This window comes from Austrofundulus limnaeus, unplaced genomic scaffold (genome assembly GCF_001266775.1).
Source record: "Austrofundulus limnaeus strain Quisiro unplaced genomic scaffold, Austrofundulus_limnaeus-1.0 Scaffold141, whole genome shotgun sequence".
In the NCBI taxonomy this organism is placed as follows: domain Eukaryota; kingdom Metazoa; phylum Chordata; class Actinopteri; order Cyprinodontiformes; family Rivulidae; genus Austrofundulus; species Austrofundulus limnaeus.
Window position 1 is genome coordinate 839006 of NW_013952543.1, and position 13195 is coordinate 852200.

Genomic DNA, 13195 nt, shown 5'->3' on the forward strand with positions numbered 1-13195 from the left:
GGTCCTCAGAATCTCAGAATCGTCTCTGCCCTATTTGGTGCATTTTCACATGACATTAATCAATAGCATTTCTTAGAAACACTTGATAATTTGGTGTAATTTTCCTGTAAATACCTTTTTAAAAATGCAAGAAATGTGGTGAAAAGCAGCAGATTTTTCCAGCCCAACATGTAAAGAAGCCCAGTTTTTTGGAAACCAACCCCATCTGGTAACACTGCATTAACACTGAAATATAATCAATTTTAAATGGATTCAGAATCATTCATGCCCACATCATGTTACATTTAATAAAAAATAGATGCCATTTCTTTTAGTCACAACCTCACAAGTTTTAAACTCTTTTCAGAAAGAATTTGCTGCACAGCAGAAATGTTAAAGAGAACAAGTAATACCTGTTTTATACAGGAAGAGATGAGACAATAAATCTACAATTTAATAAACATGGCTCACATTCAGATTTTTCTTTTCTTCCAGCTGTGGTCTAATGCACAAATAATCAGGAGTGATTTAGATTCAGAAATGTGTCACTTCTCACCTCTACAAGCTTGTTCCATTAATCGCTGCAATATTTACAACTGGTCCACTGACATTACCCAACTCCCTGTTCCCGTGTGAAATACAGCAGTCTGGTTTCTGCATGCAGAATAAAATATACCGTTTGCCCAGGGGAATCTGGACTTCAACACATTCCTTCATCTTTATTTTTAAGATTTTTAGTATTGAATTATTCAGTTATTAAAAGTATAACATATAATATGTTATATATTGTATTAATAAAGACTAAAATGGAATAACAATTTTGAGAAATTTCTCTGTGAACAAGTAAAAAAATCATTCTTTCATATAAAAAATGTTTGAAAATTTCTAGTGTTTGACAGAATTTAATCCTACAACAAGTAATCCCTTAAAGTATTAAAACCATCCAAATATGAAACAACTATAATAAAAACAAACAATAATGATGATAATAAGAATAGTAAATCGTCATTGTAGTCATATGAAGTGCTTTTAATTAATTTAATTTAACTCTGTTTTTGAAGGCATCTCAGTAAAGCACAGATGAAACAGGTCAGGGTGAAATGCTAAAATAAATATCTTTTTTTCGACCCTCTTTAAAAATGTGATGAATTTGTTTTGTGTCCAGGTTGTGGAGCGTCTGCTGACTCTGCCAGTGGCTTACTGGGACCAGTACGTGACGGCAGAAAATGTGCAGCCAAACTTGGCGCATTTGATCATTGAGAATGCCAACTGCTATGCCACCCCTGAGAGGAGTAAATATTTATTTATTTATTTATATTAAACGCCACCAAAAGCAGGACTCCCGCAGATCTTAGTCTTAAAATGCAATGAAATCATGAATCCAAAAATAAGGTATTAATTAGCCTTAAAATGTCTTAAATCAGTCTTTTATTGTAGGGTGATTGTAATTCTTCTCAAATATTAAAATAACTAGTAACATTTTTTTATTTTTATATAATATACTAAATACCTCTCTCATCTAGTTGGTTTGTGTTAAAATAAACATTTGGGTCAAATTATTGCCTTATTTTGTGTGTGTGTTTATTATGAAGTTGGTCTTAAATATCATTTCAGTAGTCTTAACTTGAACTTGCCTTAAGCTGTAGGAGCCCTGAACAGGCAATATTGGTTTTGCCTTTGTCTCTGTGTTCATTTGTCTATTTGTGTTAGCAAAATATCTCTTGAACCAGTGCATACATTTTAATTAAACAGTCAAAGTAATTATTGGATAACGATTTCCAGCTGCAGGACCTCTTAATTCCCAAATTATTTATACAAAACAATATAACTTTATGTATAAAGCACTTAAAAAACACTGCTGATCAAAGTGTATAAAAGAACAAAACACATCTCAAAATGAGTGAGACAAAAATCTGTTTTCAGAAAAGATTTAAACATTTTATGTGAGTCAGCTTGTCTAATATCAAAGGGTTAGTTTAATACAGATTACAGATTAATACAGTTAAAGACCAGCAGATCAGTGCAGTCAGTTCAGATGTTTTTATGTAAAATGTGTAGGAACCCTGAATGCCTCAGGTACTGATGCAAACTGACATATTATCATTTAATGGTTGCAGTGACTTTGCTGGGACCTCTGACCACTCCTGAGCTGAACAAGACCCCTTCCTCCAGCTCCCTGTCTCAGCGCATGAAGTCCACTCTGACACCCAGGTAAACACAAACACACCACTTCTTAACGTCACTTCTGCTTGAATAGTTTTAAATCTCAATCTGCTGCACAATTCAACTGATTTTGAGTAATTGGTCATTTCCTTTTCTGTGTCGCAGATTTGGAAGTAAGAGCAAATCAGCTGTTGGATTTTCTCATCAAGGAAGGTTTTTTTCTTCACCACACCTGAAATAACAGAAAGCAGCTACACCTGTTTCCTTTATACATTTAGATGAGGAGGAGAAGTGCCTCCAGTATAGCCATATTTCATAATAAAAGTTGGATTTTAAATATTGTGAAGGTATTTTTAAATCAAACGATAGGTTTTTCCTTTCTTTGCACTGCTTTGTGTCTTTAGGTCTATTACTAAATGCATAGCTTGTTTGATTTCAGATCYGAACTCCAACTGTACTGTTTTTAAAGAATATAGTTTGTATTGTATACTTTGATGTGTCCTGCTCATTTTGTTTGAGTTCTTCAGCTCATGTGTCACTCAAAAGTTGAAGAACTGATTGGCATTTCATTCTAGGGTGTAAGACATTGTTTTATATGCTTGTTTTTTTTATTTACATTAGATTTGGATTGTCCTCATTAGCCAGTGGTTTGTGCTTTAAATGTTTAGAATTGTACCCACCCTTGTTCTGTTGTACCTCGACTACAAAACAGTCATTACAAGATCTCAGAACAGGTGTTTTTTGATGGACAGGCTCTTCTCTGTTTGTTTTGTAAATGTCTGAAACTGAAGCTTCAGAGCAGCTGTGCCTGTATTGATCAGGAGCYTCAGTCTCTACTTTATCTGATCATTTTCCTCCTCTAGTTCATGCTGTAGGAGGTACTTGATGAGCAGACCCATTAAAAGGGCAGTTTCTTTATATTTGCCAGTTCAGTTCCCATGGCATTGTTGATCTTTTAACATTTTGTACACAAATATGTTCTTCAAAACTCGTAAATTATAACATTTTTAACATTCATATTTGTGTCTTGTCAGTTTTTTTTTGTTCGATGAAAAAATCAGTCAGTTTTACAAATATTAAGCTAAAATTTGATGTAACTGAGTCATATGGGGTGCYGTTTGTAAAGTTACACAGTCAAAAAATATCACCAATATTTTTTGCTTTATTTAGCCTTTCATAAGAAAAACAAAAACCGGTTTATTTTGCAAAGTCAGATTTTCACCATGTTATTCATGCATTTATAAATGTCATAGTTTACAAAAAAAATATTTAACTTACAAATTAAATATTTAATTAGCAAGGTTAATATTTAGGTCTAAATTAAGTATTTAGTTTGCTAACTAAATATTTACTTTGGACTTAAATGTTTAGCTTTTGAACCAAATACTTCAGTTGCTAATTAAATATTTACTATCGAGCTAAATATTTAGCTCCAAACTAAATACTTTACTTGCAAATTACATATTTAGTTTGGAGCTTAATATTTAGCACGCCAACTAAATATTTGCTTGTGAATTAAATTTTTAAATTGGAATTATGACTTTTATAAATGTATGTATAACATCATGAAAAACTAATTTTGAAAAATAAACCTGTTTTTTTTTTTTTTTCTTATAAGGCTAAATGAAGCCAAAAAAATATTGGTGTTAATTTTTGACTGTAACGTAGCAAACGGCACCCCATAGAGTCATCCACAACAAATACTTGAGTAAATGATGTATTTTCTTTAAACTTTGTCAATAACTCCTGGAGTTTAATCTGTTAGCATAATATCTTGAAGCCATGAACAGAGTTTTATGAATTAGCTGCACATCTACAACAGATTTTGGAGCCAATCTGAGACAGCTGCCAGTTAATCTACATACATTTCAACAAAAGATGTTTGAAGGTCAGTTTTACAGATACTGAGCTAGAATTTGGTGTACAGTAGTTGAGTCATTCACAAACATGTACTGAGTGTAAGACTCACTTTGTTGAGAGATCTAATAGAGATGAGATGAGAAAACTACTCAAGTAAAACTGTTCACAAAAACTGGGAAAGTAAAAGTACTTTTACACACTCTCTAAGAAATAAACTGTTGAATTTACTGAACCAAACTGGTTCCACTAAGTCAGGTTGAGTAAAATGAGCAATATTAGTATTTTCTTTGCTCATTTTATTCAACTAGGCTTAGTGGAGCCAGTTGACATGACTTTGAGTAAATTCAACACTTCRTTTTTTAAAGTGCAGAAACATTTCATGATGAGTTTGAACATATTTAATTTTGTAATGAGTAACTAGGTGTTACAAAAAGAAAAAAATTGTATAGGTCTTCTGGACGGGTTCTTCTCTAATGAAACGTTTCATCTCTCCTCCAAGAGACTTCTTCAGTCTGAGTTTCAGGCAAAATTCAGGCTTTTAAGCACTGCCTCCATGYGACTGATACATCACATGGCTATCGTTGACACCTAATTAACACCTATTGTTAATGGGGTGGAGTGATACTGGCTATAGCAGCGCTGTAACACTCCACCCCCTGCTAACTAAAGTACCATAATTAGCTTTAAAATGTAATGAAGTAAAAGTAAAAGAAGCTGTTTAAAAAATTATTGGTAAAACTATAAATCCTCAAAAAAATTATGTACTGTAATGAAGTAAATGTACTTAGTTACTATAAACCTCTAGGAATCACTATATAAATACAGTCCATTTACCAAAGTACACATACATGTAACTGCATGAAAATGTAAGGAGCAGAAGTAAAAAGTTGGCTAAAAATAATTACTACAGAACAAAGATAACCAAAATGTCTACTTAAGTAAGTTAAAGTATTTGTACTTCAGTGCTTAACATCTCTGACTGAACCCAATATTCAAAAATATTTGTAGTTTTATTGTAACTGCAGTTGACAATGATAAAGGATCAAACATAACAGTATCAACGTTTTGGCCACGGCCAGAGCAGAGGAGTGTTCTTGATGTAGTCCTGGAAGGCGGGCTCAGATCCCCACCTCTTCGCAGCCTGCCTCTCCAGGATGGGGACGCCGCTGACGTAACGCAGCAGGAACCACACAAACAGTGGCGACACGACGCTGAGATACTGCGGGCCCCGCATCACCGACGAGGCTGAGAGCCAGAGACCCGACCACTGCAGGATCTCTCCAACGTAGTTAGGATGCCTGCTGTAGGCCCACAGCCCACTCTGGATGAACTTCCCCTGGAGACACGAAAATGAAGTTATTACTTTAAAGTGAACGAGGCGTCAACAGGAAGCGTCCGCTAACATACGGCGTTATCTGGATCGCTTTTGAAGAGCCACTTCTGTTGGTCAGCTATCGTCTGGATGGCAAAGCCAAGCCCCCAAACAGTCCAGCCGACGTAGTCCCTGGCCCCCAGAGGCTCGGTGCGCCTCTCGGTGTTCAGCATGAGGGTGGGCAGGAGGGTAATAAATATCCACACAGCTGAGGGAAATAAGAAAAATGACTCGGTTTCATCCCGCTCAACTTTAATCCTTCCATAAAATAAATGCATTTGAGTCGATGTAACCAGTAGGCTTTTCCTTGAATAAATGCATATAAAAAGCTGGAAACTAGACAGTGATTTATACAAGGCATCCCTCACTGCTGCTGGGGAGGAAAGCGTTAACATCCGTTCCAAGTACCTTGAATGGTCCAGTATACAAAGAAAGTCCCTGGGCTGTCTCTGACATTGTTGAACCTGCGATCGTGACCGTCCTTCAAGATCCGCAGGAAAAGAAACGTCCCCAATCTGTGGAGAGAACACGGTTAACATCCATCCACATTAACCAAGCCATCACTCATTAACTCACACTGACCCCACGTTAAAGTTTTACACCCATTCCTTCCTCCTCTGACCTCTCCTGTGGCTAAACTTAACTCTGACTGAGGGTATAACCGCCCGCCGCGCTCACCTGAGTCCCCACGCCGTCACCAGCCCGGCCTGGACCCTCTGACGGCTATGATTGGCTCCGCCCCAGATACGACTCAGGTGCACAAGGAGTATAAATGTGCCAGAACCTGCAGGCAGACAGGGAGAGATATGCCGCACGTGGGTACATGGCAGATTGCTTTTTTTTTTACTTGTCGCGGAGCAAGGCGTGCCCGATAAATCTTTTACCCAGAATACTGCAGACGACTGGTTCCAAAGTTCAAGGGTAAAAAATATCCAGAAGAAGTGAGAGAGAAGAAGGCGCGCAGAGAAGAAAAGCCAAGGTGATTTATTGGTGAAATAACTTTAAAAAAAGTAGTGTCACTTGTGTTAACAGGTAAGCAATCTAAAGTTGATTTGAAAGTGACTTTTTTGAGACATGGATTTACAAATCCAGAACTGCCTGAGACTGTACTTGTCATCTATTAAATAAGTTGCAATTTTTTTCTATTTTCTTATTTTAAATTAGTTTAAACTGCAGAAGAGTGAAGGTGATTGCGCTGCAAGGTTGAGTTAATCTGTTTGTCGTTACATTCTCAATGAAGTGATTAATAGTGAGTCTATGTGGCCCTGTGATGGACTTGTGACCTGTCTAGGGCGTACACCGCCTCTCACACAGTGACTGCTGGACATGGGCTGCAGAGACCCAGGAAGGAAGAAAAATAATGGACGGACGTTTGAAATAATGAACGTCTATAAAAGCTTGGAACTCCACACTACTCCAGACATTTTGAACTGAAAAAGCTTCCTGGATGGGAAGCGAAACGTGTTCAGGTTCAGAATAGAAATGCCTTTTTTWAAATAATAATTATTATTACTTATTACTATTTTTATTTTGGATTATACGGAGCCCTTGAAGGGACATGGGGAGAGAAAAAAGAATCCTGAGAAAGTATGTCAGGATCTGTTTTTATTTATTTTGTCCCTATGTCCCCTTACAGCTCAGTAGGATTGAAATAATAAAGTTAACGCAGGTTGTTTATGCTGTGAATCCTGCTCTAACTTGACTCCAACAATACACTGATTTTATTTATTTATTTATTTATTTTTTTTTTTATTTATAGTTATTAGAAATAGCATGAAATTAATTATACACTATACTTAATTATACACTATTTTGATTGGGGCCTACAAGAAGCCCTCTGTAGATTAGAAGGATAAGATCATGTGTGCAGCTCTGCTGCAGGAGGCGCCACTTTCCATTCAGACTCGTTTCACAACAAACCCGTTTTACGTAAAAAGCCTTTTGTAACTATTATCTAACACACAAAACGTTTTATTTAATTACAGGGTAAATACAGCTTGTTTTCCTGCAAAAAGTCACTTTCCAGTGAAACACAAACAAGATGCAGAAAGTTGTCTGCACGTGTTGCTTGTATTGTGATGTTTGTTGTGTTTACCTGCCAAATCGTAAAACTTCTCGGTTCTGAAAGCCGCAGCCAGAGCCCAGCCGACCCACTGGATCCCCAGGTCTGTGGCGGCACATCGGACCAGAACGCTCCCCATGACCAGCTCCGACAGCTCGGTCMGTCCCGAGGAGGAAACTCCTCCAAGAAAAAAATCAACAACAACCAGGAGGATAAAGTTCACTGATAAGACGAAACAGGAAGTAGATGTCAGTAAGGAATTCTGGGTAGTGTAGTTCAAATGGCCCATAGCTTCTGAATGGGACTTCATCCAAGTGTAAACAAATTGGATACGATTGAGTTTTATGGATTTTGTTTTTAATTACGATTCTTTTTTGCAATACTGAGCAAAAGATGAAAAAGTTTAGGGGAATTCCTGAGCCACTCTCTCATTCCTTCAGGTTTTCTTTTCCAATGATGAGTCAGACTACTGCAGTGTTTAAAAGGTCCTCTTGATCAATAGTTATCTGACATATTCTTAGTTATTTCCTATTTAAACTGGCTGATTTTTAAAATTTCATCAATTTTCTCAATCCTTGTATCTTTATCTCCTAAAATAATTATTTAAAACCAAATATATTTATTAATACCTTATTTAAAAGAATAAAAAGTTATGTCAAGATTTCATTTCATAGTTTATTCTATTTTGGTTTGGTTGTAACAATTCAGTGAATGGTTTATAAAATGAACGAACAAATGAATAAATACAAAATAAACAGCTAAATTTATAATGAAGACAAAAACTAGATTTTATTTATGTATTTTATTAGTTTTTGTACTGAAGACTTGACATGATGGTTTATAATGAAAACACTCAAATTTCCTTGTTTCATTATTTGCACTTTATTTTTTAAATAATTTTCCCCTTTAGAAGTAAAGTAAAAGAAAGGGTCTATTGATCTGGAGGCTGAAGCAGGGGGAAATATTTTTATTAACTTGATGAAGATAATAATTGAAGCTCATGTGTGACCAAACAGTGAAATGATGCTTTTTTTTTCTTTTCTGTTTCACCTCTGAAATAAACACAGACAACTTTTAACATGGCAGAGAGTACGAGTCCAAAAGGCAGCTCTGGTGACTTTGCTAAAAAGGTCCAAAGGCAGCTGAGCAGAGGCAAAGAAAAGGTGCGCACCTTGTGAGTTCTCCAAGTTTTTCAAACTATATGACAAAGAAAACTGAAGTACAGGGTTTTTTTGTGTGTGTGCATGTGTGTGTTTGCAGGTTTTGCAAAAGTTTGGAAAATCACTGGAGACCAGAGATGACCAGTTTGATCTGTACTTCCAGATTTTTAATGACCAACAGGTAAATAACAGCTGTGCTGAATTTAAAAAAAAGATGTGCTGAGTTAATCTGAGCCATAATATGAAACAATTTAACCTCCTGCTGAGGTCTGAGCATCTTCTAAACCAGGGGTGGGCAACTGCTGGCCCGCAAGCCGTATGTGGCCCTCGAGTGACTTYTGTYTGGCCCACCATTTTTTTWAMYTWAAAAAATGCRCTCAAAGCARCTCTTAGATCAGTCCTCTTTGGATCTACCTACATATGTGAACAGACATTCTCAGTCATGAAGTTCAACAAATCCAGGTACAGATCCTCAATGGTCACTGATAAGCAACTTTCTGCTGTTCTTTGCACCACGTTAAACAATGGAGCTCCCAGTAAAAAGACAGAACAGAAGACAATAGAGGACATTTGGATATRGAGTGACATTTTTCTGAGACCTAAAYATATTAAAGATATTAGGGTCTCAAGTACACCTTATGTAAACTCTTCATGTTACAACTCTGTAATGCATATGTCAAAAATGTGCTCAGGATGACATGGGCCAAGGTGGACATGTATACACGGGCTTGGACCCCGGTCATAACTGCTTCGCATTTCTAGTTGTTTTTGTTTTTACTGTTTTTAATAGTAATATTTTCCTTTATCACCTACATCACAATTTCACATATTTAAATAAATATTTACAACATAGCAGCTAATCAAAATATATAATTTACTGCTCCTAACAATGGGTAAAAAAATGACTAATAAGCAGAATTAAATACAAGGTATCGTTGGTTTCAGCCCTTCAACATAGCTCAAGTTTCTCATGTGGCTCATGGAGAAGAATAATTGCCCGCCCCTGTTCTAAACCCTGTGATGATTTATTGATTGCAACCAGTGGCTCAAACATCATAAAAGCAACATGTAAAAACTGGAAGTCATATAAATGTCTTGTCTGCTTACAGACCGATGGGAACCGAATATACAAGGACCTGAGGAACTACATTAATGCAGTGAGAGGTAAAGCGGCTCTTTGCCTGCAGCTGACGCAGAGCTGCAGATGTGTGCCCTCTGCAGGACTCAAACAGGACCTGATTTTGCTTATTTGCAGATATGCGAGAAGCTTCCAGGCGCCTTTCTCAGTCTCTGTTTGATGTTTACGAAAGCGACTGGGCTGGGGAGGAAGACCTGGGAGCCATCGTCGAGGTCAGTGATAAAACAGCAYGAATCCACCCCTCTGTTTAGAGTTTTACAAGCACAAGAGCAACAGAATTAATGAATCACGAGGGGAACACAAAGCCTGATCTCTCCCTCTATGCGTAACTGATACATTATTTGTGCYGGGCGTTTTACTGAAGGGGGAGGACCTGTTGTGGAATGACTTCGAGGTGAAGCTGCTGGACCAGGCCGTTCGCACCATGGAGTCCTACGTGGGCCAGTTCCCAGACATGAGGGTGAGGCCATGAGAAACAAAGAGAGTTAAACACACAGTGGGTGGGAAGAAGCCTGCAGAGAAAAACACATAAAGTGAAGCAAACACACTCGTAGTTCAAACACACTCACACACAGACAGATAATTTGTACGAGTCTTCGTTAATCTGTAGGAGAAAATCGCCAAGAGGGGAAGGAAGCTGGTCGACTACGACTCCTCTCTTCGCCATCTGGAGACTCTGCAGTTGGCAAAGAAGCGGGATGATGTCAAGATTAACAAGGTGGTTAGAAGAACACACAGATATGTTTATTATTTTTACCATTTATTGAAGTAAACTGAAGTTTCTTTCACATTTCAGGCAAAAGACGAGATGAAAGCTGCCAAAGCTGTTTATGATGGACTCAACAGTGAGCTAAAAGAGGAGCTTCCTGTTCTCTATGACAGGTCTGGCATTTTCCTTTCATTATTTTTGATCTTCTTTGTGCAAATCTCACATCAATGTTTCCCTCCTTTAGTCGTATCGGATGCTACGTGACAGTCTTCTCATCTGTGTCTAATTTACGGGACATCTTCTACAAGGAAATGAATACGGTATGTCTTGTTTTGTCTTGGCACTTAACATTCATCAGGATGACACACAGGTTTGTTTTTTTAACCAGATGTTTTTTTTATTTGTTTTGTTTTAGCTTAATCTTGATCTACAAAGCGTAATAAAAGAGCTCCAGGCTCAGCATCCTGACAAAGTGTTCTCAGTGAGAGGGCTGCAAAAGTAAGGCTTCCCTTGTAGCTTTAAATGTTGTCTCTTTTTAGGTTTATTGTCAGATGCTGTATATCCACTCATCGTGGGCATGAATTATTTTGGGGCTTTTAATCTTTTATTTGAACCATTCTTTTTTAGGGTGGACTGATTATACAGCAAACCATGATTTTATAAATCATACATGGGCGYACAAGTAAATAAATTGTGATTTTTTTTTCTAATCCACACATTAAACCTCCTTTTGAAGGTTATGGTTTATGCTTTATGGCAGCGGTCTCAACCAGTAGCTCATGAGCTCATATAAATTAGCTCTTCAGYACTTGTGAAAAATTCGGAGAAGCAAAATTTAATTGTCACTGGCTAAATAAATCTTCATTTAATTCCAATCAATCTATAAATGTCCCTTTCCCTTGGTTGTCAATCAAGCAGTTTTGGGTTCAGTAGGGTTGATCGGCAGATGAYGCGCGGTTATGTGTTTGTTCAGCGTTGGTTTTCACACACACCTTTCATAGCCCCTTGAGACACACCGTGCCATGCTCCTGGGAAACCCCTCCCACTGCGGTATACATCACTGCACGGGGTTTCTCCCTGCTGGAGTCTACAATGCGAAAAAAAATTGGAGATCCAACACCCGACGTTATTTGTGCACAAATCTGTTGCAGTTAAAACCTAAGTTATTTGTGTGAAATAAACTGTAATATGAATRGATAAACAAAAAAGCACAACTATGTATATTCACTGTTCTTTGTGGTGGTTTCATATGAATTGAAGACAAAGTTTTTTGTGCAAAACAAGCTTATTCCAATGGTTTAGTTTTAAAATTAAATGTTGCAAAAAGTAGCTCTCGGACAATTTTGTTTTACACTTAAGGTAAAAAAAGGTAGAAGTGGGGTGGATATAAAAAAACCTTAATGAGCGTGGGCCCATTTCTCTCCCGAAAAAGACTCTGGTCTTTATTCAAACCTTCTCGTCCCTCGGATGAAGGACACCAGGTTAGAAACRCTCGGTGTTCTGAGCTTCTCAGGATCCATAAAGGGGTCCCCAAGAATTATTTTCCTTTGACTGCTCAGAGCCAGGCAGTGGACTAAGTAGTGCAAAGAGGTCTGTAGTTCAATGCCACAGGCATCACACAGACCATTGTCATGGAGTCCCATCACCATTTTATGGCGATTGAGCAGGTTGTGCTCAGTTAAGATTCCAAGCAGTATATCTAAAGATTTTCTTGTCAGGACGATGAGAGCTTTCCCAAACCTTTGAAGCTTGCACCACCACCATGCACCAACTGGTGCAGTGGTGTTAGGTTTTGCACGCCTCACAGGTGTCGAACTCCAGTCCTCAATGGCCGCTATCCAGCATGTTTTCTTGTTTCCCTGCTCAAACACACCTGATTTGCATGAATGGATGATTAATAGGCTTCTACAGAATTTGAAGATGTGATTGAATGAATCACAGAATCGGGTGCGTTGGAGCAGAGAAACATGCAGGATAGCAACCCTTGTCTTTGTGACTAAATTGCTCAATTTTTGTCTTCTCTGACCACAAAACATTTCTTCAGAAGTCATGCTGCTTTTAAAGCAAGAGTGATGAAAGAGTTATGGCAGAGTGATGGCAGAGTGGTGACAGAGTGATGGCAGAGTGGTGACAGAGTGATGGCAGAGTGGTGACAGAGTGGTGGCAGAGTGGTGGCAGAGTGGTGACAGAGTGGTGGCAGAGTGGTGGCAGAGTGGTGGCAGAGTGGTAGCAGAGTGATGGCAGAATGGTGGCAGAGTGATGGCAGAGTGGTGACAGAGTGGTGACAGAGTGGTGGCAGAGTGGTGGCAGAGTTATGGCAGAGTAGTGACAGAGTGGTGACAGAGTGGTGGCAGAGTGGTGACAGAGTGGTGACAGAGTGGTGGCAGAGTGGTGGCAGAGTGGTGGCAGAGTGATGGCAGAGTGGTGGCAGAGTGATGGCAGAGTGGTGGCAGAGTGATGGCAGAGTGACGGCAGAGTGGTTAGGTGAGTCGTCCTGCACCCAGTGGGTTGCCGATTCAATCCTCCATTCCAACCGTCTCAGTCATTGTGTACTTAGGCAACACTTGGCCTGCCTTGCCCACTGATGGTGGTCAGAGGGTCTGGTGGTGCAGAAGGCAGCCCCGTCTCTGTCAGTGCCAGGGCAGCTGTGGCTACATTGTAGCTTACCATCATCAGTGTGTGCGAGTAAATGATGCATGAAATTGTAAAGCTTCTTTTGAGGGTCTCAAAAAGTGCTAAATAAGACTGATAC

General features: G+C 38.4%; 3 protein-coding genes across 5 annotated transcripts in view; 2 read left to right on the forward strand and 1 right to left on the reverse strand.

Annotated features, from left to right (window-relative positions):
* Positions 1–3159, forward strand: part of racgap1 (Rac GTPase activating protein 1) — a gene marked incomplete at its 5' end in the record, with an annotated part of 16326 nt that extends 13167 nt beyond the window's left edge. Inside the window, 3 exon segments of the mRNA XM_014016249.1 lie at positions 1145–1271; positions 2097–2190; positions 2308–3159. Coding sequence (XP_013871703.1) covers positions 1145–1271; positions 2097–2190; positions 2308–2383 — 297 coding nt within the window.
* A 1834-nt stretch (positions 3160–4993) lies between these two features.
* Positions 4994–7740, reverse strand: si:ch211-210c8.6 (uncharacterized). Its single transcript, XM_014016253.1, has 5 exons — positions 7470–7740; positions 6053–6158; positions 5783–5889; positions 5410–5582; positions 4994–5338 (listed from the first exon to the last, which is right to left on the reverse strand). Exons 1-5 carry the CDS (start codon positions 7723–7725, stop codon positions 5060–5062), a joined length of 921 nt encoding a protein of 306 aa, XP_013871707.1. The 5' UTR covers positions 7726–7740; the 3' UTR covers positions 4994–5059.
* bin2a (bridging integrator 2a) overlaps positions 6181–13195 on the forward strand; it is a 9554-nt gene continuing 2539 nt past the window's right edge. For 2 of the 3 annotated variants that reach the window (XM_014016250.1, XM_014016252.1), the window contains exons 1-10: positions 6181–6406; positions 8504–8599; positions 8697–8777; positions 9706–9760; positions 9852–9946; positions 10099–10194; positions 10345–10452; positions 10531–10616; positions 10688–10763; positions 10859–10941. In XM_014016250.1, coding sequence (XP_013871704.1) covers positions 8516–8599; positions 8697–8777; positions 9706–9760; positions 9852–9946; positions 10099–10194; positions 10345–10452; positions 10531–10616; positions 10688–10763; positions 10859–10941 — 764 coding nt within the window. In that variant the 5' untranslated portion in view covers positions 6181–6406; positions 8504–8515. The remainder of the gene's footprint in view (positions 6407–8503; positions 8600–8696; positions 8778–9705; positions 9761–9851; positions 9947–10098; positions 10195–10344; positions 10453–10530; positions 10617–10687; positions 10764–10858; positions 10942–13195) is intronic. The other variant, XM_014016251.1, reaches the window with a different exon arrangement.